We start from the raw sequence: 27,838 nt of genomic DNA, 5'->3' as shown, positions 1-27,838 counted from the left end.
GGGCGCTTTCATTCAGAAGGTTTCCTCTGGAATTTTCTATTGGTAATTTACACCCCCAATTATTTATCTGCCCCATTCAGAAATACACACTAAAAACTGGAGTGAAGGTTAATGGGGAAGGTGAGGGGTGTCAATAATAGGAACTGAAAACCCAAAGGATGTGGAATTCATAAACTATGCAACCACCTTAAACTTATCTTCCACTTCTACCATCATGTGTGAAAAGTAAAAATAAGACGTGAACGAGAGGCTGAATGAGTATTTCAGTAAGCCTTACACAGTATATTCCATTCTGTGACTAAATCACGGAGCAAGAATTCAACTTATATAGTAATTGCACAACAGTGTCTTTGTAGGATTGGACATTTGTTACAGTTCAACATTAAGGACATAATCTGTAGGTGTGTTGCTACCTATATTATTAGAATATATATTATGAAATGCTCCTTACACAAGACCATATGATTTTGGACTTTGTCAGCAGGTTGGCTCAGTGAGTTGAACATCAGTTAGTTGAGTGTTCACTACTGGAAGAGGCAGGTCACGTGTTTGAAAGCTTGCAAAGCCGACTCGGCCTTCCATAGCTTGGAAAATTTAAACCCATTTTTTGGTTAATATTAATATTGGTTACATACATATTACTTAGAAATATTAAAAGTATTGTAAGACTTGTTATATATAAAAAAAGATACTGTTACTTTGGGTATTGTATGATGCACTGCTTATGACATCACACACTACATCACTGAGATCTACAGCGGTGCGTGTTACGCAATTGTCATTTACGCATTACTGATGAACTTCAGTGCTTTTTTGGGTTTTAAAACTCGTTATTTTTCAAAGGCCTATGCATGACTCCACTTTAATATTTGTTTTTTGCAGTGAGGGCGTGTGTCTATACTCTATTCAAAAAGTCCACTAGCATTGAAAAAGCAGTTCATGGTCAAGGCCACATGCCTTTGGAGTTCTGTATGAAGTGCAGACCTGTTAGTGCTGCCAGTATAAAAAGTTTCATATCATGACCTTGGGGAGCCAAAGCACATGAACATATCTGTGCTCTCTATCATGCTGCAGCCCAAGCTCTATTGTGACTATTGAAATGCCTGGTCGAACTGGTGCCAAGGCTCTGTGAACAAAGGGGGTGAGGTGGCTTGCTGCATCAAGCCTGGTACAAATGCTACTAGCAAAATAACCAATAGGACAAGGAGGGCAGTGAGAAGGAAAAGAGAAAGGATGCCTTTAAAACAGGGACCGAGAATACTGAAAAAGAACCATATTGCCACGCTGTATATCAGCAGGCATAAGGCAGCTGTGATGCAAGTGATAACAGGTGTGAGGCTGCTTACACACCCCCATGCCAGTTGTGCGTCTCTTGCTTCTTGAAAAACCGAATTGCAGGGTTTTCTTGCACAAAGTAAATGCCAAATTAAGAAAGTGAAGAAAACAGAATACATAATAGGCACTTATGTGGAAAAATAGATGGACTGTGGCTGACAAACATAATGTGTTGGAAGTTATACAAAGGGCTTGTTGAAGAGCAAGGCACCAGAACAAGACAATTTACAAACATTATTTAATCATTGGGGTGCTTGACATATTAAGCTACTGCCTCCAAAAGTACCAAACAATTCATACATAGGGCACTAATTCCAAGACAACGCTAGCACAATGAAAGGGCTTATCTTCGCCCTCTGGTTTTACCTTCCCAGGAATGAAGCAGCACAGGTTGGAATCCACATACTTCATGAAGGTCATGTTCAACAAGGAGAGCCTGGTTTCTACTGCAGCGAGGATGTCGGCGTGGCGGGCTAAGGAGTGGTTCCTCCTTTCCGACTCTCGCCTGAAAATAGAAACACACAGAAAATGGTTGCCTCGTGTCGCCATGCATGTGTGAAACATATGTAAAATAGTACAATTAACCCCAAAGAAGAAAGGTGGAGTCTTAAGAGGGATTACTTCTCCATGGAAAAACTAGTTACTTATACCTGTACACTATGGTTATCCAGTATTATCTTTCATAGATTCACATGCTTGCATCTTCCCCATCGTAATGGTGGGGGTCTCCCGGTAAAAAGAATAACCATAGCAGTAGATGAAAAAACTGCTTGGAAACCATATAGGAACATAACGTTAGGCAACCTCTCCTCCTCATTATGTGGTCCAAACCACAGCCAATCAGCTGCCAGGCCCAAGACACACCATCCCCAGCAGAGCCACCATACTTCAGATTTCCAACAGCCCAAGAGTTAGCTACGAAAGAAACCAGAGATAAAGGTGGTCTACCCAAGAAGAAACAGGGAGGAGGGCGGGCCGCATGTGAATCTATGAAAGATAATACTGGATAACCGTAGTGTACAGGTAACTAGTTTTTTCTTCAGTATTGAATCTTTCATAGTTTCACATGCTTGTATCAGAATAGATAGCAGTCCTTATTCTAAAGAGCGTTTCTAGGCTAGACCCCTTTGTCTCAGGGCTCCGCTATGCCTCTTTTTTTTTTTTTAAGAAAGGACTTAAGAATTTTGAAACAGCTCTTTACAATTGAAAATGTGTGTGTGTGTGTATATATATATATATATATATATATATATATATATATATATATATATATATAATGTTGTTTGCATTTACAGATACATTGATGATTTGTTCTTGATTTGGAGAGGGGAGGAGAGTTTGGCCATTACATTTATTGATAATCTGAATGCCAACTCCTTAAACTTAAAATTTACCTCCAACATAAGCAAGTCCTCTGTCAACTTTCTAGATGTCGAAGTCTTTATTGATCAACTAACAATCCATACTAGACTACATCGTAAAGCAACAGCAGGCAACACTCTACTGCATGCGTCCAGTAACCATCCCCGCCATTTGATTCACAGCATCCCCTACGGGGAGATGCTGCGTATCAAACGCATTTGCAGTAAAGTTCAAGACATGGAGGAGGCTCAGGCGGGTGCCGTTTGCGCTTTCTAGCGAGGGGCTATAATGATAAAACCATTATGACAGCTATTAAACGTACACAGGCCCTACCTAGAAATGAAGCGCTTATTACAAAGGCTATGAGACAAGGTAACCTACCAGAGAATCATGATGATACCATTCGCCTAATAGTCACCTACAGTAAACAGCATCAGGCGATTAGAAAAATCATGGGAAAACACTGGCCGTTAATTCAAAATGACCCAGTGTTAAATATGGGATCCTTGAAATCACCAATGATAACCTACAGAAAATCTGGATCAATGCAGAATAGCCTGGTCAGCAGCAGTCCAGAGGTCTTGGCCAAGACCGACTGGCTCAGCAGCCGCACAGGCTTTTACAAATGCATGACGTGTAAAGCCTGCAAGCACGGGGTCAACAAAAAATCATATAATTCCCCGTTCTCTGATAGACAGATTGCCATTTCAAAGTATCTTACTTGCAAGACCGAATTTGCGATTTATGTCTTGGAGTGCCCTTGTGGACTTAAGTACATAGGAAGTACTAAACTTCCAGTCCACAAGAGAGTGCTTCAACACATGAGGGCCATCACACATTGTGATGAGGCGTATCCCGTCGCAAGACATTTTAACGACTGTCACAATAGAGACCTGCAATTACTTCAGTACTATGTGGTTGATGCAGTTATGCCCCTCAGAAGAGGTGGCGACAGGGAAGGAATACTGCGTAAATTAGAAACTTACTATATCCTCAATCTAGACAGTAAACATCCAAATGGATTGAATTCATGGGAGGACCTTCATACCTGTCTTTAAACTATTGTTTATACCTTCTATCGATAGTTGATCAGTCTTAATAGAATTTCAAGTTTTACATTCCTATCTGTCGTCTTTTTTAGCGTATATCAAATGACTGCTTTGTTTTTCTACTTTTTTGATAAATTGATTTTATGGATTATAATCAATTTTATCTATCACTGAGTTACACTTTTTAACAATTTTACTATTTATTGACATTTTTAAATAGTGATTTGTTCTACACTTTATATATATGCACGGTTTGCACATATTTTTCTTTTTAATATTGTATTGCACAGCTTTGCATGTCGCCTTGGACATCATAATTCGGTTACCAGCAGGGTCTTTGCCTCTGATCCTAATTATTGAGAAATATCTATCAGATCATACATCAATTGCAAATGTATTTTACAGTTATTTCATGTGTCAGTATCTATTGTAGAGGTAAACTGCTATTTTTAGCAATAATTTTTCTGACTTTCGTTATGAATTTCAACATCTATTTATTTACAGCATCTGTATTTTACAGTTATTATGGTCAAGCATCAACCACACAAAGTTTGGCATTTTTCACATGTACCAATGTTCTACATGGTTTTAATTGCTATTTTAGCTTCTATTCAATGGATTTAATTTGGTATCAATACCACCATCCACATATGTATAATGTTTGCAGCATCATTATAATTATGCTATGTACTGATGTTGGGTTGACAAAGACATACTGTGTGAATTGGGATAGTCATTTTGTCTATTTCCATGATGACGTTTCAAAATACGACATGCACTGCCACTTTAAATTTGTAATTCACACTCCATAGCGTGTCATGTGATCAAGGGCCAAGGTAGGCTCGAAACGCGTCATGGCTGAGGTGCGGGGGTTTATGCACTAATAAAGAAAATTGCACCTTCAACTCCTGGGTCCGCTGTCGTCCTTCCATTGCCTTCAAGTGTCGACTTTCCTATATATATCTATATATATATATATCTATATATATATATATATATATATATATATATATATATATATATATATATATATATATATATATATACGTTCACAATTACATAATTTACGAACTATAAAGAGAAAAACAAACAAGTACCTTAGTGAAACAGGTGCAGCAGAACTGCTTGACCCACTGCTGAATCTGCTTTCCACTCTGTGTCCAGACAATAATGTCTGGTAAATGTGTGCACATTTGACCAAGTTGCTGCTCTGCAAATGTCTAGAAGCGAGACACCTGCCAGTAATGCTGCTGAAGTTGCAATTTTTCGAGTAGAATGAGAACGCACTCTTGTGCACAAGGACTTTCCAGCTTTTTCAGGACAGAAGACAATGGCGGATGCAATCCATCTGGAAATGGAGGTTCTTGAAAGGGCTAAACCTTTCCTGGGTCCCGAATAAGCTACGAACAATTGATTCGATTTACGAAATTACTTTGTCTTCTCCAAGATTTTAGACATCTCCTAATGTCCAAAGTGTGTAGAGACTTTTCTGCTGTAGTGGAAGGGTCCCTGAAATATGTAGGCAAGATCACAGGTTCACTGAGATGAAAAGGTGAAGGAATTTTAGGGATAACCTTGGATGTGTTCTGAGAATGACCTTATCTTGCCTGAACTGTAGGAATGGCTACAGAATGGAGAAGTCTTGGATCTCGCTGACTCTCCTTGCTGAAGTGAGAGCAAGAAGTAAGGCTACTTTGTTTTTTGTACTTGTATAGCGCATGAAATAAACTGCAACTCAGCTTTGTGAATTGGTTTGAAAGGAGCTCTCATGAGCTGAGACAAAACCGTGTTGCGATGGGAAGGAGGCAGTGGATGTTTAATTGGAGGAAACTTCCTGAATAAACCTTTTAGGAATTCTTTAATCAGCCTTTGAGACCAAAGCGACGGACAGTCTGCAGATTTGTGGTATCTGGAGATTGCCGCAAAATGAATTTTTATTGAAGTATGAGAAAGTCCAGATTTGGCTAGTTGAAGTAGATATGGAAGAATCTGCTCTGGAGAAGAATTAAAAGGATGTACATTATTTGACGCATACCAGTAACAAAACCTCTTCCATTTTGCTGTATATGTCTTGTTAGTAGAGATTGCTGTACAACTTGCCAGTATTTCACAACATTTTTGAGGAATATCTAGTGATTAAAATTCATGTTCCTAAAGTTCCAAGCTGACAATCTTAGAGAGTTTAATTGTGGGTGAAGAACTTGGCCTTGATTCATGGAAATTAAATTCTGAACTATTGGAAATTGTATTCTGGGTTCCACAGACAATTGGAGAAGCTCTGTGTACCAAAACTGTCTCGGCCAATTCGGGGCTATTAAATTGCTGGTCAGACCATCTACCACATCGCTGCACTCGCGCTGATACTAGCGCAGAGTATTTTAATGCTGCCTGGTTTTTGTATTTAGGTTCGTTTTTCTGTTCGATTTTTCCCTGCTTTTAGCCTGCTTGCCTGTAGCCTGCGCCCCTCTCTCCCCTTACCTGCATTTAAAAAACGGCATTTTCTGCCTGCCAAGCACCACCATTTCGGTGGGTCCGGGTCCTGGGGGTCATTTTGGGCGCCATCTTTGTTTGGGACACCTCAGCCAGCGGCGGCCGCCATCTTGGAGCGGACTCGCACGCTCAGGGCTGATTGGAGAGCCTATTTAAGGCGGGCTTTAGCGCGGTGCTGGTCAGACCATCTACCACATCGCTGCACTCGCGCTGATACTAGCGCAGAGTATTTTAATGCTGCCTGGTTTTTGTATTTAGGTTCGTTTTTCTGTTCGATTTTTCCCTGCTTTTAGCCTGCTTGCCTGTAGCCTGCGCCCCTCTCTCCCCTTACCTGCATTTAAAAAACGGCATTTTCTGCCTGCCAAGCACCACCATTTCGGTGGGTCCGGGTCCTGGGGGTCATTTTGGGCGCCATCTTTGTTTGGGACACCTCAGCCAGCGGCGGCCGCCATCTTGGAGCGGACTCGCACGCTCAGGGCTGATTGGAGAGCCTATTTAAGGCGGGCTTTAGCGCGGTGCTGGTCAGACCATCTACCACATCGCTGCACTCGCGCTGATACTAGCGCAGAGTATTTTAATGCTGCCTGGTTTTTGTATTTAGGTTCGTTTTTCTGTTCGATTTTTCCCTGCTTTTAGCCTGCTTGCCTGTAGCCTGCGCCCCTCTCTCCCCTTACCTGCATTTAAAAAACGGCATTTTCTGCCTGCCAAGCACCACCATTTCGGTGGGTCCGGGTCCTGGGGGTCATTTTGGGCGCCATCTTTGTTTGGGACACCTCAGCCAGCGGCGGCCGCCATCTTGGAGCGGACTCGCACGCTCAGGGCTGATTGGAGAGCCTATTTAAGGCGGGCTTTAGCGCGGTGCTGGTCAGACCATCTACCACATCGCTGCACTCGCGCTGATACTAGCGCAGAGTATTTTAATGCTGCCTGGTTTTTGTATTTAGGTTCGTTTTTCTGTTCGATTTTTCCCTGCTTTTAGCCTGCTTGCCTGTAGCCTGCGCCCCTCTCTCCCCTTACCTGCATTTAAAAAACGGCATTTTCTGCCTGCCAAGCACCACCATTTCGGTGGGTCCGGGTCCTGGGGGTCATTTTGGGCGCCATCTTTGTTTGGGACACCTCAGCCAGCGGCGGCCGCCATCTTGGAGCGGACTCGCACGCTCAGGGCTGATTGGAGAGCCTATTTAAGGCGGGCTTTAGCGCGGTGCTGGTCAGACCATCTACCACATCGCTGCACTCGCGCTGATACTAGCGCAGAGTATTTTAATGCTGCCTGGTTTTTGTATTTAGGTTCGTTTTTCTGTTCGATTTTTCCCTGCTTTTAGCCTGCTTGCCTGTAGCCTGCGCCCCTCTCTCCCCTTACCTGCATTTAAAAAACGGCATTTTCTGCCTGCCAAGCACCACCATTTCGGTGGGTCCGGGTCCTGGGGGTCATTTTGGGCGCCATCTTTGTTTGGGACACCTCAGCCAGCGGCGGCCGCCATCTTGGAGTGGACTCGCACGCTCAGGGCTGATTGGAGAGCCTATTTAAAGTCGCTCCCTCACGCGCAGCGTGACGCGCAGGTGGACGCCTTCGCTTAGCCTGAGTCGTGCCGGAGTCCTGCCCGTCTGCGCCCGTCAGCGTCCCGGAGGCGACGGGGCGGCGGGGGACGCTGGTCCGGTGACACACTGGCTGAGATGATCTGTTATACCTCTGCGATGTTGCGGGATTTGCGGGGCCTCTCTAGCTCCTGCCGTTCCGTTTTCCCGGGGCGATTTAAGGGTAAACGCCATTGTCCGTGTTGTGGCTGGACGCCTTTCTGGACCCATGTTAATGTTCCTCGCCCTGCTACGGCTGGCGCACAGCATCTTTGTTTGCTGCTGAATACAAGGTCGGTAGGCTGCCATGCCCTGCATATTTACGATCTCCTTGTTAGGGAAAATCCCCTTTGCCTGCTACTTACCGAAACCTGGTTGGGAGAGGCTTCCAATCCGGATGTCTTCTCAGCCATTCCTCCGGCGTACAATATCTTCCGGCAGGATAGAGTGAAGGGTAGAGGCGGGGGAGTGGCGGTAGTGGTGAAAAAGAGCGTTTCCTGCTCAGTTCTTCCTCTTAATTCCATCGGGAGCGCTGAGTCGCTCGCCTTCACGCTCAGACTGTCCCCGGGCCAGGCCCTGAAGGGGTTGCTGGTCTACAGGCCACCAGGCCCTTTGGGTTCCTTCCTGGAAGATCTGCAGACAGCTGTCTCTGAGTTGGTGCTGACCTCACAGCACTGCGTCATGGCTGGTGATTTCAACTTCCACCTTGACGTAGCGGATGACTCGGATGCGGTCAAACTGTTGGATATTACATCTCCACTGGGATTGTTACCGTTCGTGTCGGGGCCAACCCATGAGAAGGGGCATACCCTGGATCAGGTGTTTTCGTCTGTCCCTCTTACGGAGGTTGACACCCTGCCGGTGCTCTGGTCCGATCACAGGCTGATCAGATTTTCGGTGCTGGAGAGTGCGCGGCCGGATAACAGCGCCTCGGTCTTGTCTAGACCGGCCTCGAGAGCGCTGCACAGAGTGACACCTGACATGCTGGAACAGGCGCTTCTGGATCACCCATGCCATCTTTCAGGTGATCTGGATAGCGACACTGAGGCTCTGCAGCGGTGGCTCATTGATAGGCTGGACGATCTGGCCCCCAAGGTAGCCCTCCGATCCACGGTGGCACGGCAATCTGCACCGTGGTTTACGGAGGCTCTTCGTGTGGCTCGCAGCCAATGTAAGGTGACCGAGAGGGCCTGGCGACGTTTGTATGATGGGGAGGCTAAACTCGCCTACAAGGCGGTGGTGAAGGCCTACCATCGGGACATTCTGGGAGCTAAGAGGGACTATTTGGCTAGGAGGATCGAGGCATCCGCGAACTCCTGTAAGGAGATCTTCACCATTGTGAAGGAGTTCACGACCCCTAGTTCCCAATCGCCCCCTCTAGTTTCTTCAGATACATGGGCAGGTGATCTGGCCGGCTTCTTCACTAATAAGATCAAGGCGATTCAGGCCTCCTTTGTGGAAGGACCGGAGGATGGAAGCGGCGTCACCGGGGCTGGGTGCGGATTTCCGCTCACACCGACGGCGGTGCTGTCTGATTTTCCTGCTGTTTCCAGCGATGTGTCCAGGCAGCTGTTGGCCAATTTGAAATCGGGCTCGCCACTTGACCCCTGCCCCGCCAAATTTTTGGCTGGGATGGCGGAGGTGGTGAATCCGCTGGTTAATCCCATCCTCAACGCCTCGCTGAGGGAGGGGAGGGTCCCCAGCTCTTGGAAGAGAGCGATGGTGATCCCCCTCCTAAAGAAATCGGGTCTCGACGTCGAGGTTCTGGCCAATTATAGGCCAATTTCACTTCTTCCGGCCCTCACGAAGATCACGGAAAAACACGTCCACGGTGTCCTGTCGCGCTTTCTGGAAGCTAACAATCTGCTCCATCCATCTCAATCCGGTTTCCGTCCTAATTTTAGTACGGAAACGGCATTGCTAGAGGTCACTGAAATCATCAGGGAGACTCTTGATGTCGGCGGGAGGGTGATGCTGGTCATGTTAGATCTATCGGCGGCCTTCGACACCGTCCCCCACAGGGCGCTCTTAGCGAGGCTTTATGACATCGGCCTTAGGGGGACGGCGCTCAGGTGGTTTACATCCTTCCTTGAAGGCCGACGCCAGACGGTCTGGGTTTCCCAGAGCTCTGCCGAGATGCCGCCATTGGGAGTTGGGGTTCCACAGGGATCTGTGTTGAGCCCCACGTTGTTTAACATCTTTATGTCCCCTTTGGCGGCCTTGGTGGAAGCATATGGGGCCCAGATCATCTCTTACGCCGACGACACGCAACTCCTCTTCACATGCGGGAAAGACCAGGAGTTTGATGGAGGGAGAATTCGGGACTGTCTTACATTGGTCTTTGACTGGTTCCAACGGAACAGTCTAAGGGCCAACTCGAGCAAGTCCGAGGTTCTGTTTTTTGGTTGCGGTGTCGATCCGGAGTGGCAGCATTGGTGGCCGTCCGACATGAGCCCTCCTGCACAGTCTTCCTTGGTGGCTAAAAACCTGGGTGTCAAGCTGGACAACCAGCTATCGCTGCGAACACACATTCTGGGTCTGGCTGGCACCTGTTATGGAATTTTTAAAATGCTCCGTAAATTCCTGCCCCTGCTGTCTGAGGAGCACAGACGTATTACTGTGCAGGCTCTCGTCGGTTCGAGGCTTGATTATGCTAATGCCCTCTTTCTTGGCCTCCCTGATTACCTAGTTCAGCGCCTACAGGTGGTACAGAACTCTGCCGCCCGGGCTATCTTTGGCCTGCGTAGACGAGCCCGAGCTTCCGGGCTGCTTCAGGCGCTACATTGGCTGCCTGTCCGGAAGCGGATCCAGTTTAAATCCCTGACTCTGATGCACAAAGCCCTGTTTGGATCAGGGGCTGGATACCTGCGGCGGAGACTAGCCTTCTATCGACCAGTCCGCTCCTTGCGCTCGGAATCCCTTTACAAAGCGGTGGTCCCTCGGGTGAGGAAGGCCCGCACGGGAGGGCGCTCTTTCAGCTGCAAAGCCCCACAGCTGTGGAACTCGCTTCCTCTTTCGCTGCGCAGCACTGTCAATTTGTTCCAGTTCAGGAAGAGCCTGAAGACCTGGCTTTTTAATCTTTAGGCTATTCTTATTGCTTCAGTTTCAGTTCTTTTTCTCATTCTTTTGCTGTGTTGTGTTATTTTTATTCTGAGATGCAGGTGGAAAGCGCCGGGACACTCTTTTCGAGTAGCCGTGCGCTATAAAAGAACGCTGTAACATAACATAACATAACAACAAAATTAAGTGGCATGGTTCTGATCTCATTTTTCTCAATATCTTTGGAATTAGAGGGAATGGGGGGAATGCATATGCGAACATCCCTGTCCAGTGAAGATGTAGAGCATTTCCCCTTGAACCTTTTTGTCGGAATCTGCTTGCGAAATGTTTGCATTTCTTGTTGCTTCGATTCTCAAACAAGTCCAAATTCGGCTTGCCCCATAGGTTGAATATTCGAAGAAGTTGGTCTTGATTCCGTTACCATTCGGGGCATATGGAAGAAGATCTGCTTAATTAATCTGCCCTTGTGTTGTCCACTCCAGGGACATGCTCTACCTGCAGAGTAATGTTGTGATGTAAAAGCCAATTCCGAATTTTCTGGGCTTGAGAAGACAGGGGCTTTGACTTCGTGCTACCTTGTTTTAGAAGATAAAACATTGTTGTACTGTCGGTCCTCACTAGGACGTACGAGCCACGAATTCTGGGAAGAAAGGCTTGAAGACCCAGGAAAACTGCTTTCAATTCCAAAAGATTGATGTGCAGTGTTGCCTCCTGAGATGACCAATGACCTTTAATCTGTAGGTCTTGCAGGTGCGCTCCCCAACTCTGTAATGAAGCATCTGATGTCATGACGTAACTGGGAGATTGAGGCTCGAAAAAGAGGCCCTTTGTCAAGTTGCTCCTGATACCCCACCAGGACATTGCACGTTTGATCGTGACGATGATGAGTTTGTCCTCAAATGAACCTAGGGCTTGAACCCATTGCTTGTCTAGGGATTCTTGCAGTGGTCTCATGTGCAACCGGCAGTTGGGAATCAATAGGATGCATGATGACATCATTCCCAGCAAAGATTTGAAGATCCATTGATGCGGTCAAATTTAAAATCTTTCTTATGCGTTCCTCCGAGGGAATTGCTTTAGCTTCCTCAGTATTTAACAGTGCCCGAGGAATTGGAGTGACTGTCAGAGTAAGGAAAGACTTTTCTCTGTTTATCCGAAGACCTAATTTTTGGAAAAGCTCCATGCACAGCACCGAGACGGCCCTCATCGCGGCCACCGACGACATCAGGACCCTGATGACAACGGAGGAACGACCGCCCTCATCCTCCTGGGCCTCTCGGCAGCCTTCGATACTGTATGCCATCGCACCCTAACAACCCGCCTCTTCAACACTGGGATCCAAGGAAAGGCCCTGGATTGGATCACCTCGTTCCTCTCCGACACAACCCAGAGAGTCCGCCTCCCTCCCTTCCGCTCAGAAGCCACCGATATCATCTGTGGCGTACCCCAAAGCTCCTCACTCAGCCCAACCCTCTTCAACATCTACATGAGCCCCCTCGCCGCCATCGCACGCAAACACAACATCAACATCATCTCCTACGCAGACGACACCCAACTGATACTCTCCCTCACCAAAGACCCAGCCGCCGCCAAAACTAACCTACAGGAAGGAATGAAAGACGTCGCAGACTGGATGAAGCTCAGCCGCCTGAAGCTGAACACAGACAAAATGGAGGTCCTCATCCTCGGACAATCCCCATCCGCCTGGGACGAGTCCTGGTGGCCCTCAGCTCTGGGCTCCGCGTGACACCCTAGGACCACGCACGCAACCTGGGATTCATCCTGGACTCCTCTCTCACGATGACCAAGCAAGTCAACGCCATCTCGTCATCATGTCTCAACACCCTGCACATGCTCGGAAAGATCTTCCGGTGGATCCTATTCTTTAACATCATGAATGAATGAATGAATGAAGTTGAATTTATAGAGCGCAACTAAACCCATAGGCATCAAAGTGCTGGGAGAGGGTGCAACTGTGTGATCAGAGGCAGGCAAGGGGTAAGTTACAGGTATGCTTCTTGAAATAGCCAGGTCTTGAGTGCTTTGCGGAAGAGGGCATGGGACGCAAGACCCTTAAGGTCATCAGGGAGCGTGTTCCAAAGTCTGGGTGCGAGGAAGCGGAAGGCCCTTCTGCCCCATCTGGCCTTGGATATTCGGGGAACAACCAACAGATTTTTGTTGGAGGAGCAAATTGCCCTACCGGGGATATAGTGGGACACAAGTGAGGGAATGTCTTCGGGCCCAGTCCAGTTCAGGGCACGGTGCGTAAGGCAGAGAGCCTTAACGTTTATCCTTGCCTGCATGGGGAGCCAATGCAGGTTTTTCCTGATGGCCGAGGCTGATGAGTGTTTCGGGGCATCCACAACAAACCGGGCAGCTGCATTTTGCACAATCTGAAGGCGTTGGACCAAACCGTTGTTAATGCCTAGATATAGTGCATTGCAGTAGTCTAACCTGGAGGCTATAAGGGCCACTATGACCTGTTTGCGTGCTTCTGGGGAGAGATAATGAGTGATTTTTCTTAAAATCCTTAGGGCACCACAGCAGGTGGATACTGTCCTGCTGATTTGTCTATTAAGAGAAAGAGTGGTGTCCAAAATGACACCCAGGTTGCGGGCAGAGGAGGATGGCGTGGGGCAAGCACCAAGGGCAGGGGGCCACCAGTCCATTGACCAGGTCTCATTTTTGCCTCCAGGACCTCAGTTTTTTCCCCATTCAACTTGAGGAAGTTCTTACCCATCCAGTCAGCAACCGCCTCCATACAGTTTTTAAAGTTAAGAGCTGTTATGTTCACAGATTGTGATATGGAGACCATGACCTGTGTGTCGTCGGTGTAGGAAAGAACTTTTAGTCCAAAGGATCTTACAAGCCTGGCGAGTGGGGCCACGTAGACGTTAAAAAGCGTCAGGCTCAAGGAGGAGCCCTGGGGGACCCCACACTTCACAGGCTTGATTGGCAAGATGAAATCGCCCAGCTTAACCCTTTGCTTCAGATGGTCAAGGAAGGATGTAAGAAGGCTGAGTGCGGGACCATCAACACCCAGCTTACTGAGTCGGCTAGCCAGAATAGTAGGAGACAGGGTGTCGAAAGCCGCCGTAAGGTCTAACAGCACCAGTAAAGTGGTCTGGCCGCTGTCGACCTTGGCCCGGATGTTGTCGACAACCACAGTAAGCGCCGACTCAGTACTGTGTACCCTACGAAAACCGTGCTGGGAGGGATCCAGGGAGCTGGAGCTGTCGAGGAAGGCACTCAGATGGTGGTTAAGGTGTGCCTCCAAGAGCTTAGCAGGGGCAGGGAGAAGGGAAATGGGACGGAAGTTTTTTTTAATATCCCGGGGTCCAGAGTAGGTTTTTTCAGTAGGGGCTTGACGATTACCATTTTCCAAGTAAGGGGATAAACCCCTTCTGAAATGGCCAGATTCATGACCTCCACAAGGGGGGCAAAATTACCTGCCTACATTCTTTAAGAATTTTCAGGGGGCAGGGGTCAAGCGGGGATCCGGACTTAAGCTTGTCCAGAAGCAGGCTAAGATGGTCGGTAGTGAGAGGAGGAAAATGGGTAAGGCGATAGTGAGGATCGGGCACCTGATTTTCCAGAGTCACGGCAGGAAGGGCAGAGGTTGCAGGGTTGAGATTAAGAGCTTCCATGTCTGTGTAGATATCCAAGATCTTAGTATGGAAAAATGTGGAAATCTGATCACACAGATCTTGGGAAGCTACTATAGGGTCAGGTGACTGGGGGAGGGATAGGGTGTTGACTATTTTGAACAGGTCCCTAGGGGAATTTAGTGAGGCAGTTAGTTTGGAGTAGTGCGCCTTCTTTTCTGCCAGCACTGCAGCTTTATAGCCATTGAGGAGGATTTTGTGTTTATCCTTCTCTATGGGGTCCAAGTGTGACCTCCATAGTCTTTCTTGCTTCCTGCATCCTTGTCTGAGGGTCCTAAGGGAGTCCGGGAACCAGGAGGCCGAAGGCCGCTTCCTGGCAGAGTAGTGTTGCAAGGCTGGCGCAAGGGATTCGACGGCCTCCGCCAAGCTATTAGAGAGTTCAAGAGCCACAGCATCGTTATCCCCTCTTGGCAGGGGCTTAAGTCTGGATAGGAAGGGCGTAAGAGTGCCATTGTTTATCTCCCTGAAATTCCTCCTCAGTTCCCACTTGCTGTGATCTGACTGGGACCCAGTGGGGAGGGAAAAAACGAATTCAAGGGGGATGGCCAGGTGGTCCGAACAGGACAGAGGGAGGGGAGAGCCGGTCTGAAGTCGGGGATCATTGGTGAATACACCATCCAGAGTGTGCCCAGCTAGATGGGTTGGACTAGCCACTAACTGCGGCAGGCCACAGGAAGCTAGGGAGTCCATCAGATGGACAGTATCGGGGGAGTTGGAATTTCCCAGATGGAAATTAAAATCCCCAAGAATGGTTAGATTGGGTCTATCAATGTAAGGTTCCAGGATCTTGAGGAGTCCTTGACTAAAAGCGGACCTGGGGCCAGGGGGTCTGTAGATCAAGATTCCAGTGAAGGAGATCGTGGAGGAAGGGTTTAGGATAAAATGCATAGCCTGAAAGGGAAAAATCAAAGAAAACATTCACTTTCTTTCACAGGCATTGTAAGTTCAAATCTCTTTGCGGCTTTTTCAATTAGATCATGGAAACTGGCTATGTCTTCTGGTGGAGAACTCGCCTGAGGTAATGGGGACGAAGGCGAAGTTGGAACATTGTATTAGTCCCATTCATCCCCAACAATGTCATCATGGGGAATCTCTCCTTCTTCTGCTTGGTCTTTATGATCACTTTCCATTAGGTCATCCCGAATAGTTACTATTTTCGGGGTGTCTATTCTTTGCACTGGAGGCGGAGATTGAACCATTAGTGTTTCAGCTACAGTCTGAGGAATATTTGTAGGAGCTAAGGCTGGAGCGTTATCCTCTGGAAAACGTTGATACTAACTGTCAATCATGTGCCTCAAATCAGAAATTAAGGATAAAGGCACCAACACAGCCTCTTCTTGAATATTGGGACTCACTTCTTCCTCCTCTTCATAATTATATGCCTAATGGAATGATTCATAATGCTTTGAACCGTGTAGTGGCCGTTCTTTAAAGGAAAATTGTTCTTGAACCTCCTGAAAATCATCATCCTCGGATTCCTGTCTTTTTTTTTTTTTTTTATAGACTTTTATTGTTGGGAAGGAATAGTGGTTAAACAATTGCATACATCCAATCGGCAATTACGCATTTTGTACAAGTTATCTGTGCAGTAGTGCACTGGCTACATTTTTGAAATTAATACATAGTTTCTGCTACATCATGGGTCTCTCATAGGCTTTCAACACATAACATCCGGTCGTATAGCGCGGACCCTCGGTAGCCCTTCCCTCAAGCTTCAGTGATGGTTACATTTTCTTCCAAGTTACCCGTAAGAACAAACTTCCCAACATACCCCCCCAACCATGTGTCATCGTAACCCTTGGACGTGTCCCATAGTACGTGATACCCTGCGCTGCACCCTGTAGTGCATTAAATGGCCAGTTCATCGCCGCCCATGCAGCCGTGTCATATGTCCAAGTCTCTCTCCCCGCAACAGATCATTCACTCCTCCTCCCCTTCAGAGTCTGATTCCTCTCCCTCTGGCAAGGGCTCACAAAGCTCCCCTCTGTACATGTTCCATGCCGCCCATACCTTGTTCCATTTTCGGGGCGCCGCTCGAAGCACATACACCGCTCTCTCTGTCACCATTATAATGTCCATGTTCTTGGCCCACCTACTGGCGGTGGGCACTTCCGGCGCCCCCCATTTTTGTGCTATATCCCGTTTAGCCACTGTTAATGCCAGTGACGCCCAAATCAGTTCATACCTACCCAGGTCATTTGGGTCCCAGATGTTTAGAAGGCATTTACGTGGTTCGGGTAGAACGGAGAGTTTGAGGGCCTGGGAGATGGACCGGAGCACCTGCCTCCAGAATTCGCGTATTTGCGGGCATTCCCATAGCGTGTGGAATAGTGTCCCTTCCTCCCCGCAGCCTCGTAAACAGAAGGGGTGTGGTGCTCTTTGTATTTGGTGTAGCAGTGTCCTGGTGTAATAGATACGGTGTAGGATTTTAAGCTGCACCAGTCTAAGCCTACTAGAGATTCCCACCTCTTTCGGGGAGGACAGGGCCTCATTCCATTCGAATTCATCTGTCTCACCTAGTTCCCCCTCCCATTTCCCTTTGAGCTTTAGTGTCGGGTCTTTGAGATTGTTGATCAACTTTTTGTATGTAAGGGAGGTGGCGCTTTGGAGCATGTATTCGGTTAGTAATCTATCTTCCAAAGGGGAGGAATCTGGTAATGTGGTGCCGGCAGGGATTGCCTGCAGTAATGCATGCCTTATCTGGACGTACCTAAATGTTTCTGTGGGTCCGAGGTTGTATTGCTGTTGTAAGTGTGTGAATGGTAATACTGTGCCATTGTCCCAGAGGTCCCCTATCGTAGATATGCCTATGGAGTCCCACCGCTCGAACCCCTTACAGTCTCTTAGGTTCCCCAACGCTTTCGTGTCCCACAAGGGCGTCATTTTAGTGAGTCGGCCTGTCCACCCCAGACGGGCCTGCGCCATGTGCCACAGCGCCGCCGTGTGCTTGGTCGGACCGATCAGGTCCTTCAGTTGTGACTTATTGTATAGCACGGACAGCATGCAGACCGTCCCAAGTTGCGACCAGTCTGCCCGGTATGCCGGGTCGTTCTTCGGGGCGTGGATCCAGTGGTTTATTATCTTGAGTTGGGCCGCCCAGTAATATAGCTGGATGTTGGGGAGTGCTATGCCACCTTCGTACCAGCTCTTTACCAGCTTGTCGTATGCTATGCGCGCCGGTCCTGTGTCCCAGAGTAGGACCGCGACCAGCGCCACAATCTGTTGGAAGTAACGCTGTGGTACCAGGTGAGGAGTATTTTCCAGCACGTAAAGGAGCCTAGGGAGGGCCATCATCTTGTACAAGGCCGCTCTGCCCAGTAGGGTCAGGGGGAGGTTCGCCCAGTGCCTAACATCCGCGCGCAGGCGATCCATGGGTGGTTTCAGGTTGATCACGAAAAAGTCCGCTTCCCCGCTCGCGACGACAATGCCTAGGTACTTGAAGGAGGCTGACGTCTTAAGCATTGGACAGCTCTCCTGTAATCTCGGCTCCGGGCCTTTTAAGGTGTATATGGTGGATTTCGCCCAGTTGAGTGTGTAGCCCGATGTGCGCCCATGCGTGTCACAAAGGTCTAGTAGGGCTGGGATGCCGGTCTCGGGCGCGGTCATGTATATGAGCATATCGTCCGCGTATAGCGAGACTTTGTCCTCCCACCCCTCCTCCCACATGATGCCCGCGAATAGAGGTGTCGATCTGATTTGGATGGCCAAGGGCTCAAGTACGAGCGCGAAGAGCAGGGGGGACAGGGGGCAGCCTTGTCTGGTCCCCCTGCCCAGAGGGAATCTCGGCGACGTGTGGCCATTGGCCACCACTTGTGCCACGGGGTTTGTGTAGAGCAGCCGTATCCACCGTATGTATTTTGGCCCAAAACCCATGCGTTCCAGTACCATGAAGAGGTATTCCCACTCTACTAAATCGAACGCCATTTTGGCGTCGAGGGAGAGGATTACTGCCTGTTCCGTGAGGAGGTGTGCACGGGCCAACACTCCGTGGACTCGTCTAAGATTTAACGCCGTGCTCCGGTGGGGCATGAAGCCCGACTGGTCAGGGTGGATTAGAGTACTGAGGTGGGGCAGCAATCGGGTAGCCAGAAGTTTAGCTAGTATTTTGGCTTCGATGTTCAGTAATGAGATCGGGCGGTATGATGTGCATTCTGTCGGTGGTTTCCCGGGTTTGGGTATTGCTACAATCGTTGCCGTGCGTTGATCCAGTGGCAGCTCTAGTTTGTCCCTACTCTCCAGATACATGTCCAGTAATGGGGCACTGAGGTCCGCAGCCGCGGACTTGTACCACTCCACCGGTATCCCGTTAGGGCCCAGTGCTTTACCTGACTGTAATGCCATGATCGCTAGCTGGATTTCTTCCCCCGTCGGGTCTAGTTCTAGGGTGTCCCTATCTTCCTGTGTAATGCTGGGGATGGAAATGTCTGCAAGCGTTGCCGTTGCCATTTGTCGTGTGACCCTCCTTCCCGGTGTATAGATTTCCTGATAGTGTCGAGCTAGTTCGCCCACTATGTCTTCCGGGCGTACCAGTGTCTGCCCATCCCTCGTGTTGAGCCTATGTATACCCCTCACTCCAGTCCCTCTCCTGTCCAACCACGCTAGCATTCGTCCCGCTTTGTCGCCCACATCATAGATCCTATGCCGAGTGTTTGCGATGTATCCCTTCTCCGTCGTTCTGAGGTGGGCTAGGTACTGTTGTTGCCGGAGCATGAGTGTGTGTGTCGTGGCCGGGGAGGGGTCTGACATATGAGCGTTATTGGCCGTATCTAGTGCAAGTTCCAGATCCGTGAGTTCCTTTCGTGAGTCTCGTTTGTGTCCTGTGATAGCTGCAATGGCCGCCCCCCTGAGGACAGTTTTGTACGCCTCCCATAAGATGGAGGGCGACTCTACTGTGCCCTTGTTCTCAGCAAAATATAGTGACGTCGCCAATTTGAGTTTCTTTCGAATCTTGGGGACTTTCAGGAAATTGGGGTAGATTCGGTATAGTCGGGCATTCCGTTTCCCTCCGGTGGTCAGCGACAAGACGATTGGAGAGTGGTCCGAGATCCCCCTGGGTAGTGTGTCCACCCTCTCCACCATATCCATCCCCAACCCCAGTGTCATGAAGTAATCTATCCGGGATAAGCTGTTATGCACCGCTGAGTAGTAAGTGTAGGGGGTGGCTTCAGCGTGTACTTCCCGCCCGAGGTCTATAAGGCCTAGGGCTTCCGCAAAGTCTGACAGTGGTGTAGCACCTCGTGGTCTGGCTCTGGTGGGGAAAGTGTCCTGAAGTGGATCCATGACTGCGTTAAAGTCCCCCCCAACAATCATGTCGCCCTCAGGGAGACCAAGAAGGAATTTGCCTAGTGCTGGTAAGGCTACCGAGTGTAGGGCTGGGGGAATATATACTGAGATCACGTTCAGGGCCCTGCCCTCCCACTGGCCGTGTATTGCGGCGTAGCGACCCTGGTCGTCTGCCACGTGGCTGGACACCATAAGGGGGGAAGATCTTCTCACCAGTATGCCTGTACCCCTGGAGCCAGTAGTGAAGTCGGCGTGGACTACCATTGTGTACCCCCGTCTGTCTAGGGCTTTGCAGGTGGATCCCGTGAGGTGGGTTTCCTGTAGGAGGACCACATCCGGGTTTTGCCGCTTCACGGCTTGAAGGACCAATCCTCTCTTGATTTTGTCACCCAGTCCCCGGACATTCCATGTCAGTATGCGCAGCGGGGGAATCCTCCCGGCCGCGGGGGGTTCCTCAGTGGGTGTGTGATTAGGTGGCCTGGCCATCATGCTGTTGAAGGAGTCTTGCACACAACGTGTGCTGCGGCAGGGCCCATGCGTCGACTAGCGTCGCACTGTGCAGGAGACGTGCTAACGTCAGGGTGATATTGCTGTATAGGTGGTGAACGATGACTACAAACCAAAGTAAACATTTCAACAAATAAACTTCAAACCCATCCCCCCACCCTGCTACCCTGCTCCACGGACAAACTCCCGCCCGCTTCCCCAACTGTGCAGAGTGCTTCATCCCCCCCCTAAACATCTTACTTGCACGTAGGGTTGGTGAGTCCCCTCCGGGCACTGCCTGTGCCCACCCTACTCAGCTACGTCCGAGCCACGGTCCCGCGGCCCACACAGTCATGAAAAAGTAAAGCAGTGAAATGTCACACCGGAGCCACTTGTCCAGAGTCCAGTGGATCTCTCTCAAGGTCCGATTCCACTTCCGTTTCGCCTCCCTGGTGCGGTCGGTGGGAGGACTGACTGGACGGTGTCTGTTCAGTGCGGTGTCGTTGCCGGTCTTGTTGCGAGCGTTGCCGTCGCCCCGCTGGTCGCCAGCCCTCCAGCCATTCTTGAGCACCCTCTGGCGTGTCAAAAAACCAGGTCTTCCCCTCGGCCACTATTCGCAGTTTAGCTGGGAACATCATGGAATACGGCAGTTCTCTGTCGCGCAGTGCTTTCTTAACCTCCGTGAAGGACTTGCGTCGTCTAGCCACCTCTGCCGTGTAGTCCGGGAAGAACGCCAAGGTTGCGTTTTGAATCCGTACTGGTGGTGAATTCCTTGCTGCCTGCAATATTGCGTCCCTGTCCCTGAAGTTGAAGAGCCGGGCTAGCACCGGTCTCGGAGCCGTCCCCGTCCTGGGTGGGCCCCCCGGGACCCTGTGCGCCCTTTCCACCGAAAAGAAGTGTGATAGGCCCTTGGGCTGGAGCTTGTTCTTGATGAGGTCTTCAACATAGAGGTCCATGGCCCCCTTCCCCTCCGTCTCTGGAAGCCCAAGGATACGGACGTTGTTGCGGCGTGAACGCCCTTCCTGGTCGTCCAGCTTGTCATGCAGGAGTTTGGTAACTTTCTGCATCTTTTCCATGGCCAGTTGGAGCTCTGAGGTGTCTTCTACGAGCGATTTAGTGACCACTTCCACCTGCGACACCCTCTCCGCCATTTTATGAAAGTCCGCTCGCAGCAGAGATACTTCTGAGGAGATGGCGCCCACTGTGGTTTTAACTTCTGAGAGCGTTTTCATGATGTCCTCTAGCGTAATTTTCGTCGTCTTTTCTGCTTCCTGGGCATGGCTTGTGGAGGGTCTCCCTGTAGTTTGCTGTTGGCCCTGGTGTCCGTATGCGAATTTGTCCAGTTTGGCTTGCGTGGATCCGCTCCTGAGGCCTTTCCCCGCCATGGTGTTGGGTCCTGCGAGCGCCAGAGAAGTGCCCCAGTTGACCGCTTCCTGTGGGTCAATTGAAAGTTTCGATAGGCGGAATCAGCCAGGCAGCATTGGGTCTCACTGGATGTTGGTGTGAGAGCCCTGGGGGCCGCTGACGTGTGTCGTGTTTGTGCTCTTGGTGGCCTCCTGCCGGGACGGAGCGGGCACTGTTGCCCTCCCACGATGGTCTGCCCTGCACCGTGTCTCGTGCACTGGACCGGCCGCTGCGTGTTAGGGTACTTCTGCTGTTTCGACGCTGCTGGTGGCGGGCCTGGGGGTTCCCCCTGTGATCCCGCGTATACGTCCGGCGTTGCGCCGTCCCCCCGGGGCACCTTCTACCTGGCTTCTGTCCTGACGCACCGCGCGGGCCCACTGCTGCCTCGTTCCTTTGCGGCGACCTCCTCTGCCCCCTGTAGTAATACTGCGCCAGCTATGCTTTCATTTGGGGGTGAGGGGGGGGGAGGGGGTGCGCTGTATGGTGTTGTATCCGCGTCGCGCTGCCAAAGTCGGGGTTGCACTGACCGTCGGACTGTTCAGGTCCTGCTTGGGTTTCGTGGCTGCCCGGCTGCCACCGGAGGACTCCGCCAGTAGCTGTATGTATGATCCGATCTCCCCGAGAGGCACCGGGGTGCGATCACTTTTCCGGCCGGCCCTGCCGCACTGCCGTCGGGGTCCGGCTCTCACGCGAGGCCGGTGCTTCACCCTCGGTTGTAGGCCCCAACTCGCCACTCGGTGCAGCTCTGGCTCCGGTGCTCCGATTGCTTCGAAACTTGGACCGGTGACACCGCTTGTGTCCCGGACCCGAACGCAGCCGCTTCAGGCGCGCTAGAAGGCGGATAAGTGTGACGGATTTTGGAAATGCTGCAGTGCCCTCGGGAGCTCTCACACTAAGCGGCCGCCATGCTTGGCTGCTAGCCACGCCCCCCGGATTCCTGTCTTTTAATGTGTAGTTGAGAGGGGCTATAGGCTGCTCCATTAGGACCTTCATCCTCAGATTCCTGACAATCCAGAATAGTGGATGGAAGAAGAGGAGAAATTTTAGGTGTTAAAAATTCAGCTTTCTTGCCCGTCGACGAGCCCGTCAAAGGGGTAATTCTTTTAATTGAGATGAAGGTTGAAGATTTCGTCGTCGTCTATCTAAAAACTGTCACCGTCGACGACTTGCTCGTCGACGGGATCGCCAACGGCATCGTTGTCGACGTAGATGTCGACGATGGTCTAACACTCACCGTCGACGGAGTCGTCGTAATCGCTGTCGACGACGCAGTCGTCGTCGAGATGGTAGTCGTCGTCAACGAGATCGTCGTAGGAGTCGGTGACGCCTTTGTTGGCTACCTGACAGGAATTTTCTTAGTTTTCGACGGTGGCAATGACGACGGAGTCTTCTTCTCCAAGGAAGATTTGTGAGGAGTTTGAGGAAGAGAAGAAGAAGATTTACCTTCTATAATTTTTCCTGGTTTTTGTCTTTTTTGATCTCCTTTCTCCTCAGAGGACTCTCTCGTGTTTTCTAGAGGAATGTCCTTTAGCATCTCCATCAGACTCAGTCTGTGGTTTTCTTCTTTTGAAACCATAGTAACAGGCGTGCTTCTCTGTCCTTGAGAGTTTTTGCAGAGAAAGTACGACAATGTTTGCAGTCCTTTGCAACATGCTTGGGGGACAAGCAGTACAAACATTCCTTATGTGGGTCTTCAAAAAATAATCTGGCTTTTCCACAGGATCTGCAAGATCTGAAAAGTCTCTTTTTAGAGCCTTCAGACGTTTTGAAAGAAATAAGATGGAAAATCAGTACCTCACTTCCAACTGTAGAAGGTCAAAATTTCAGCAAAGGATAAACTGAGCAAAGCTCAGGGAGACTCCTCACATGAAGGCGGTTGGAAATCTGAGGTATGGTGGCTCTGCTGGGGATGGTGTATCTTGGGGCTGGCAGCTGATTAGCTGTGGTTTGGACCACATAATGAGGAGGAGAGGTTGCCTAATGTTATGTTCCTATATGGTTTCCAGGCAGTTTTTTCATCTACTGCTATGGTTATTCTTTTTACCGGGAGACTCCCACCATGATGATGGGGAAGATACAAGCATGTGAATCTATGAAAGATTCAATACTGGAGAACACCCCAGACCCTCTTCCCAGTCCAATCCTTCTCAGCTCCTATCTACTGAGGATTCCATCTGCCACAGAGACCTGTTGATCTTCAGTAACTTGTTTTTGTTTCAAAGCACAAAGAAGCCGTCCGCCTGTTCTTATCCGGAACACCTTCCGCCGCCTTTGCTTTCATGTAATGTAGTATTTTACCTGACTTGGACCTTCGGTGATGGTTAAACATTCACATTTTATAGGCTTGGCCCAGCTGCACCTCAATGTTCTATCTAGGCCAACTCTACCTTGCATGCGTAGAGCCACAACTGATTATTCGCCTTTCTTACTACCGGCACTTAATGCGATTGAACACAGGGAATGTTTTTTCACTGCTTCGAAAACAAGCATTTGCAATGCAATAGGTCTCGCATTAGGAAAGTTTGAGGTATTGGTATTGCAAATGACAAATATTTTATTTATGTGTTGGTATTGAAAGTAGGGAAATTACTAGCTTTGTCATTTACAATGCCAATATTTTTAACTTTTGCAAACGTGACACCTATAGCATTCTAATGCAATATGTGTTGTATTTACATGCCTTTGAAGTATTAATATTACAAATAATATAATAATAATAATAATACACATTTGTAAAGCGCACAATCACCCGTAAGGGTCTCTAGGCGCTGGGGGCCGTCGGGAAGATTAAGCAAGCTATTGCCCAGAGTCACATGGTGCTGGGCTAACCTGCCGACGGAGCTGGGGATCGAACCGTGATCCCCAGGTTCCAGCATCAGTCACCCTGGCCGTGGCGCCACACCTCTCCCACAATGGCTTTTATTTGTTTTAATAATTAATACTTAAATAAAAGTTATTGTAATGTATAATGGCAATAGCTTAAACTTTTGTAAATAACTTATGGGAAGATTATGTTCAGTGTATTTTACTGTGATGAAAATCCAAGAACAGAAGTGAAATATTAACATTATTTTGTAACATTTCTAATAAAGCTTAAAACATTAAGAGAACATATTAGAACCAGTTGTTGTTGATTGGTTGCAAAGAGTGATGCTGTGGCCTTCAGTGGTGCTGAGTGATGCTGTGGCCTTTAGTGGTGCTGAGTGATGCTGTGGCCTTCAGTGGTGCTGAGTGATGCTGTGGCGTTAAGTGGTGCTGTTGCGTTGAGTGATGCTGTGGCGTTGAGTGATGCTGTGGCGTTGAGTGATGCTGTGGCGTTGAGTGATGCTGTGGCGTTGAGTGATGCTGTGGCGTTGAGTGATGCTGTGGCGTTGAGTGGTGCTGTGGCGTTGAGTGGTGCTGTGGCGTTGAGTGGTGCTGTGGCGTTGAGTGGTGCTGAGGCGTTGAGTGGTGCTGTGGCGTTGAGTGGTGCTGTGGCGTTGAGTGGTGCTGTGGCGTTGAGTGGTGCTGTGGCGTTGAGTGATGCGGTGGCGTTGAGTGGTGCTGTGGCGTTGAGTGGTGCTGTGGCGTTGAGTGGTGCTGTGGCGTTGAGTGGTGCTGTGGCGTTGAGTGGTGCTGTGGCGTTGAGTGGTGCTGTGGCGTTGAGTGGTGCTGTGGCGTTGAGGGGTGTATTTGGAGCGTGGGGTTGGAGCGTGGGGTTGGAGCGTGGAGTTGGAGCGTGGAGTTGGAGGGTGGAGTTGGAGGGTGGAGTTGGAGGGTGGAGTTGGAGGGTGGAGTTGGAGGGTGGAGTTGGAGGGTGGAGTTGGAGGGTGGAGTTGGAGGGTGGAGTTGGAGGGTGGAGTTGGAGCGTGGAGTTGGAGCGTGGAGTTGGAGCGTGGAGTTGGAGCGTGGAGTTGGAGGGTGGAGTTGGAGGGTGGAGTTGGAGGGTGGAGTTGGAGGGTGGAGTTGGAGGGTGGAGTTGGAGGGTGGAGTTGGAGGGTGGAGTTGGAGGGTGGAGTTGGAGGGTGGAGTTGGAGGGTGGAGTTGGAGGGTGGAGTTGGAGCGTGGAGTTGGAGCGTGGAGTTGGAGGGTGGAGTTGGAGGGTGGAGTTGGAGGGTGGAGGTGGAGGGTGGAGTTGGAGCGTGGAGTTGGAGCGTGGAGTTGGAGCGTGGAGTTGGAGGGTGGAGTTGGAGGGTGGAGTTGGAGGGTGGAGTTGGAGGGTGGAGTTGGAGGGTGGAGTTGGAGGGTGGAGTTGGAGCGTGGAGTTGGAGCGTGGAGTTGGAGCGTGGAGTTGGAGGGTGGAGTTGGAGGGTGGAGTTGGAGGGTGGAGTTGGAGGGTGGAGTTGGAGGGTGGAGTTGGAGCGTGGAGTTGGAGCGTGGAGTTGGAGGGTGGAGTTGGAGGGTGGAGATGGAGGGTGGAGTTGGAGGGTGGAGTTGGAGGGTGGAGGTGGAGGGTGGAGTTGGAGGGTGGAGGTGTAGGGTGGAGTGGTAGGGTGGAGTTGTAGGGTGGAGTTGTAGGGTGGAGTTGTAGGGTGGAGTTTGAGTATTGTGAGGGTGAGGGTTTGAGGGTGAGTGAGGGCGTGTAAGGATGAGGGTGTGACAGTGTGTGAGGGTGTGGGGATGTGTGGGTGAGGGGGGTGAGGGGGTGTGAGGGTGTGTGAGGGTGTGTGAGGATGAGGGTGTGATGGTGAGTGATGGTGTGTGAGGGTGAGGTGTGAGGGTGAGTGAGGATGTGTGAGGGTGATAGGGTGAGGTGAGCGGGTGTGTGATGGTGTGTGAGGGTAAGTGAGGGAGGGTGAGGGGGTGTGAGGGTGAGAAGGTGTGAGGGTGAGGGGGTGTGAGGGTGAGGGGGTGTGAGGGTGAGGGGGTGTGAGGGTGAGAGGGTGAGGGGGTGTGTGAGGGTGAGAGGGTGTGTGAGGGTGAGAGGGTGTGAGAGGGTGTGTGAGGGTGTGTGAGGGTGAGAGGGTGTGTGAGGGTGAGAGGGTGTGTGAGGGTGAGAGGGTGAGTGAGGGTGAGAGGGTGAGTGAGGGTGAGGGGGTGTGAGGTTGAGGCGGTGTGAGGGTGTGTGAGAGTGGGATATGTGAGGGTGGGTGAGGGTGTAAGGGTGAGTGAGGGTGTGTGGGTGAGTGAGGGTTGTGCACAGAGGAGACGAGTAGGGTGAAAAACTGAGCCATTGCTGGGACTTTTCTGGTAAAATACTTGATGAGAACCCAGGCCAGTATAATGCTGTCTTCTGCGTGCAAGTCTGGGTGCCCCCCTCCAATCGGTGGGGGGGGGCGGGGGGGGGCGAGTTGGCAAGCAGCTGGGGAGGGTTTAAATAAGGGCACAAAGCCCTGAGTTACCACAACCCCCCCCCACTTGCAATGAGAAGAAGGAATGAGGAATCGCCGGGAAGAGGAGGGGGGGGTGGGTGAGAGTGTAAGGGTGAGTGAGGGTGTGTGGGTGAGTGAGGTTGGGTGAGGGTTGTGCACAGAGGAGACTAGTAGGGTGAAAAACTGAACCATTGCTGGGACTTTTCTGGTAAAATACTTGATGAGAACCCAGGCCAGTATAATGCTGTCTTCTGCATGCAAGTCTGGGCGCCCCCCTCCAATCGGGGGGGGAAGGGCGAGTTGGCAAGCAGCTGGGGAGGGTTTAAATAAGGGCACAAAGCCCTGAGTTACTACAACCCCCCCCCCCTTGCAATGAGAAGAAGAAATGAGGAATCGCCGGGAAGACGAATAACTGACCTGAGAACAAGACCTGAAACCTGACCGTGAGCAGCGAGTTGGAGCAGAGCAAGTGCGATTCGCAAGGACTGGAGGTGCAAGGGCAGCGATTCACAAAGACCACGGGGGGACAAGCTGAAGAGTTTTCAGGACTTACGGGGCACTTGAAGTCAATACAGCAGTGCCTTGGGTTGAGGCAGGAGGCCCAGCCTGGAGTTACGAGGACCAGCGATCCAGTCATGCATCGCAAGGCGGGTATAGGTGTGGGCGGTGGTGCCCCCGATACGGCGGATGTGCGAGAATAGAGCTGACCTCGGGTCGGGATCCAGAAGGTTGCTGGTAGCATAGGCGGACAGAGGGTGGGGGTGCAATGTAGCTTAATCAAATATGGCTTTACATGGAAGGGGATTTAATTACAGGTACCCCCATTTGCAAAGGGATC

General features: G+C 50.1%; 1 protein-coding gene across 1 annotated transcript in view; it reads right to left on the bottom strand.

Moving 5' to 3' along the window:
* The window catches only part of FBXO28 (F-box protein 28), a 162,404-nt gene that overhangs the window by 53,451 nt on the left and 81,115 nt on the right, over window positions 1-27,838 (bottom strand). The window contains exon 3 of the mRNA XM_086927964.1: window positions 1,702-1,840. Coding sequence (XP_086784090.1) covers window positions 1,702-1,840 — 139 coding nt within the window. The remainder of the gene's footprint in view (window positions 1-1,701; window positions 1,841-27,838) is intronic.

Source organism: Lissotriton vulgaris, chromosome 6 (assembly GCF_964263255.1).
Source record: "Lissotriton vulgaris chromosome 6, aLisVul1.2, whole genome shotgun sequence".
Taxonomy (NCBI): domain Eukaryota; kingdom Metazoa; phylum Chordata; class Amphibia; order Caudata; family Salamandridae; genus Lissotriton; species Lissotriton vulgaris.
The sequence above is the reverse complement of the archived record's forward strand: the minus strand, read 5'-3'. Positions and strand labels throughout refer to the sequence as shown.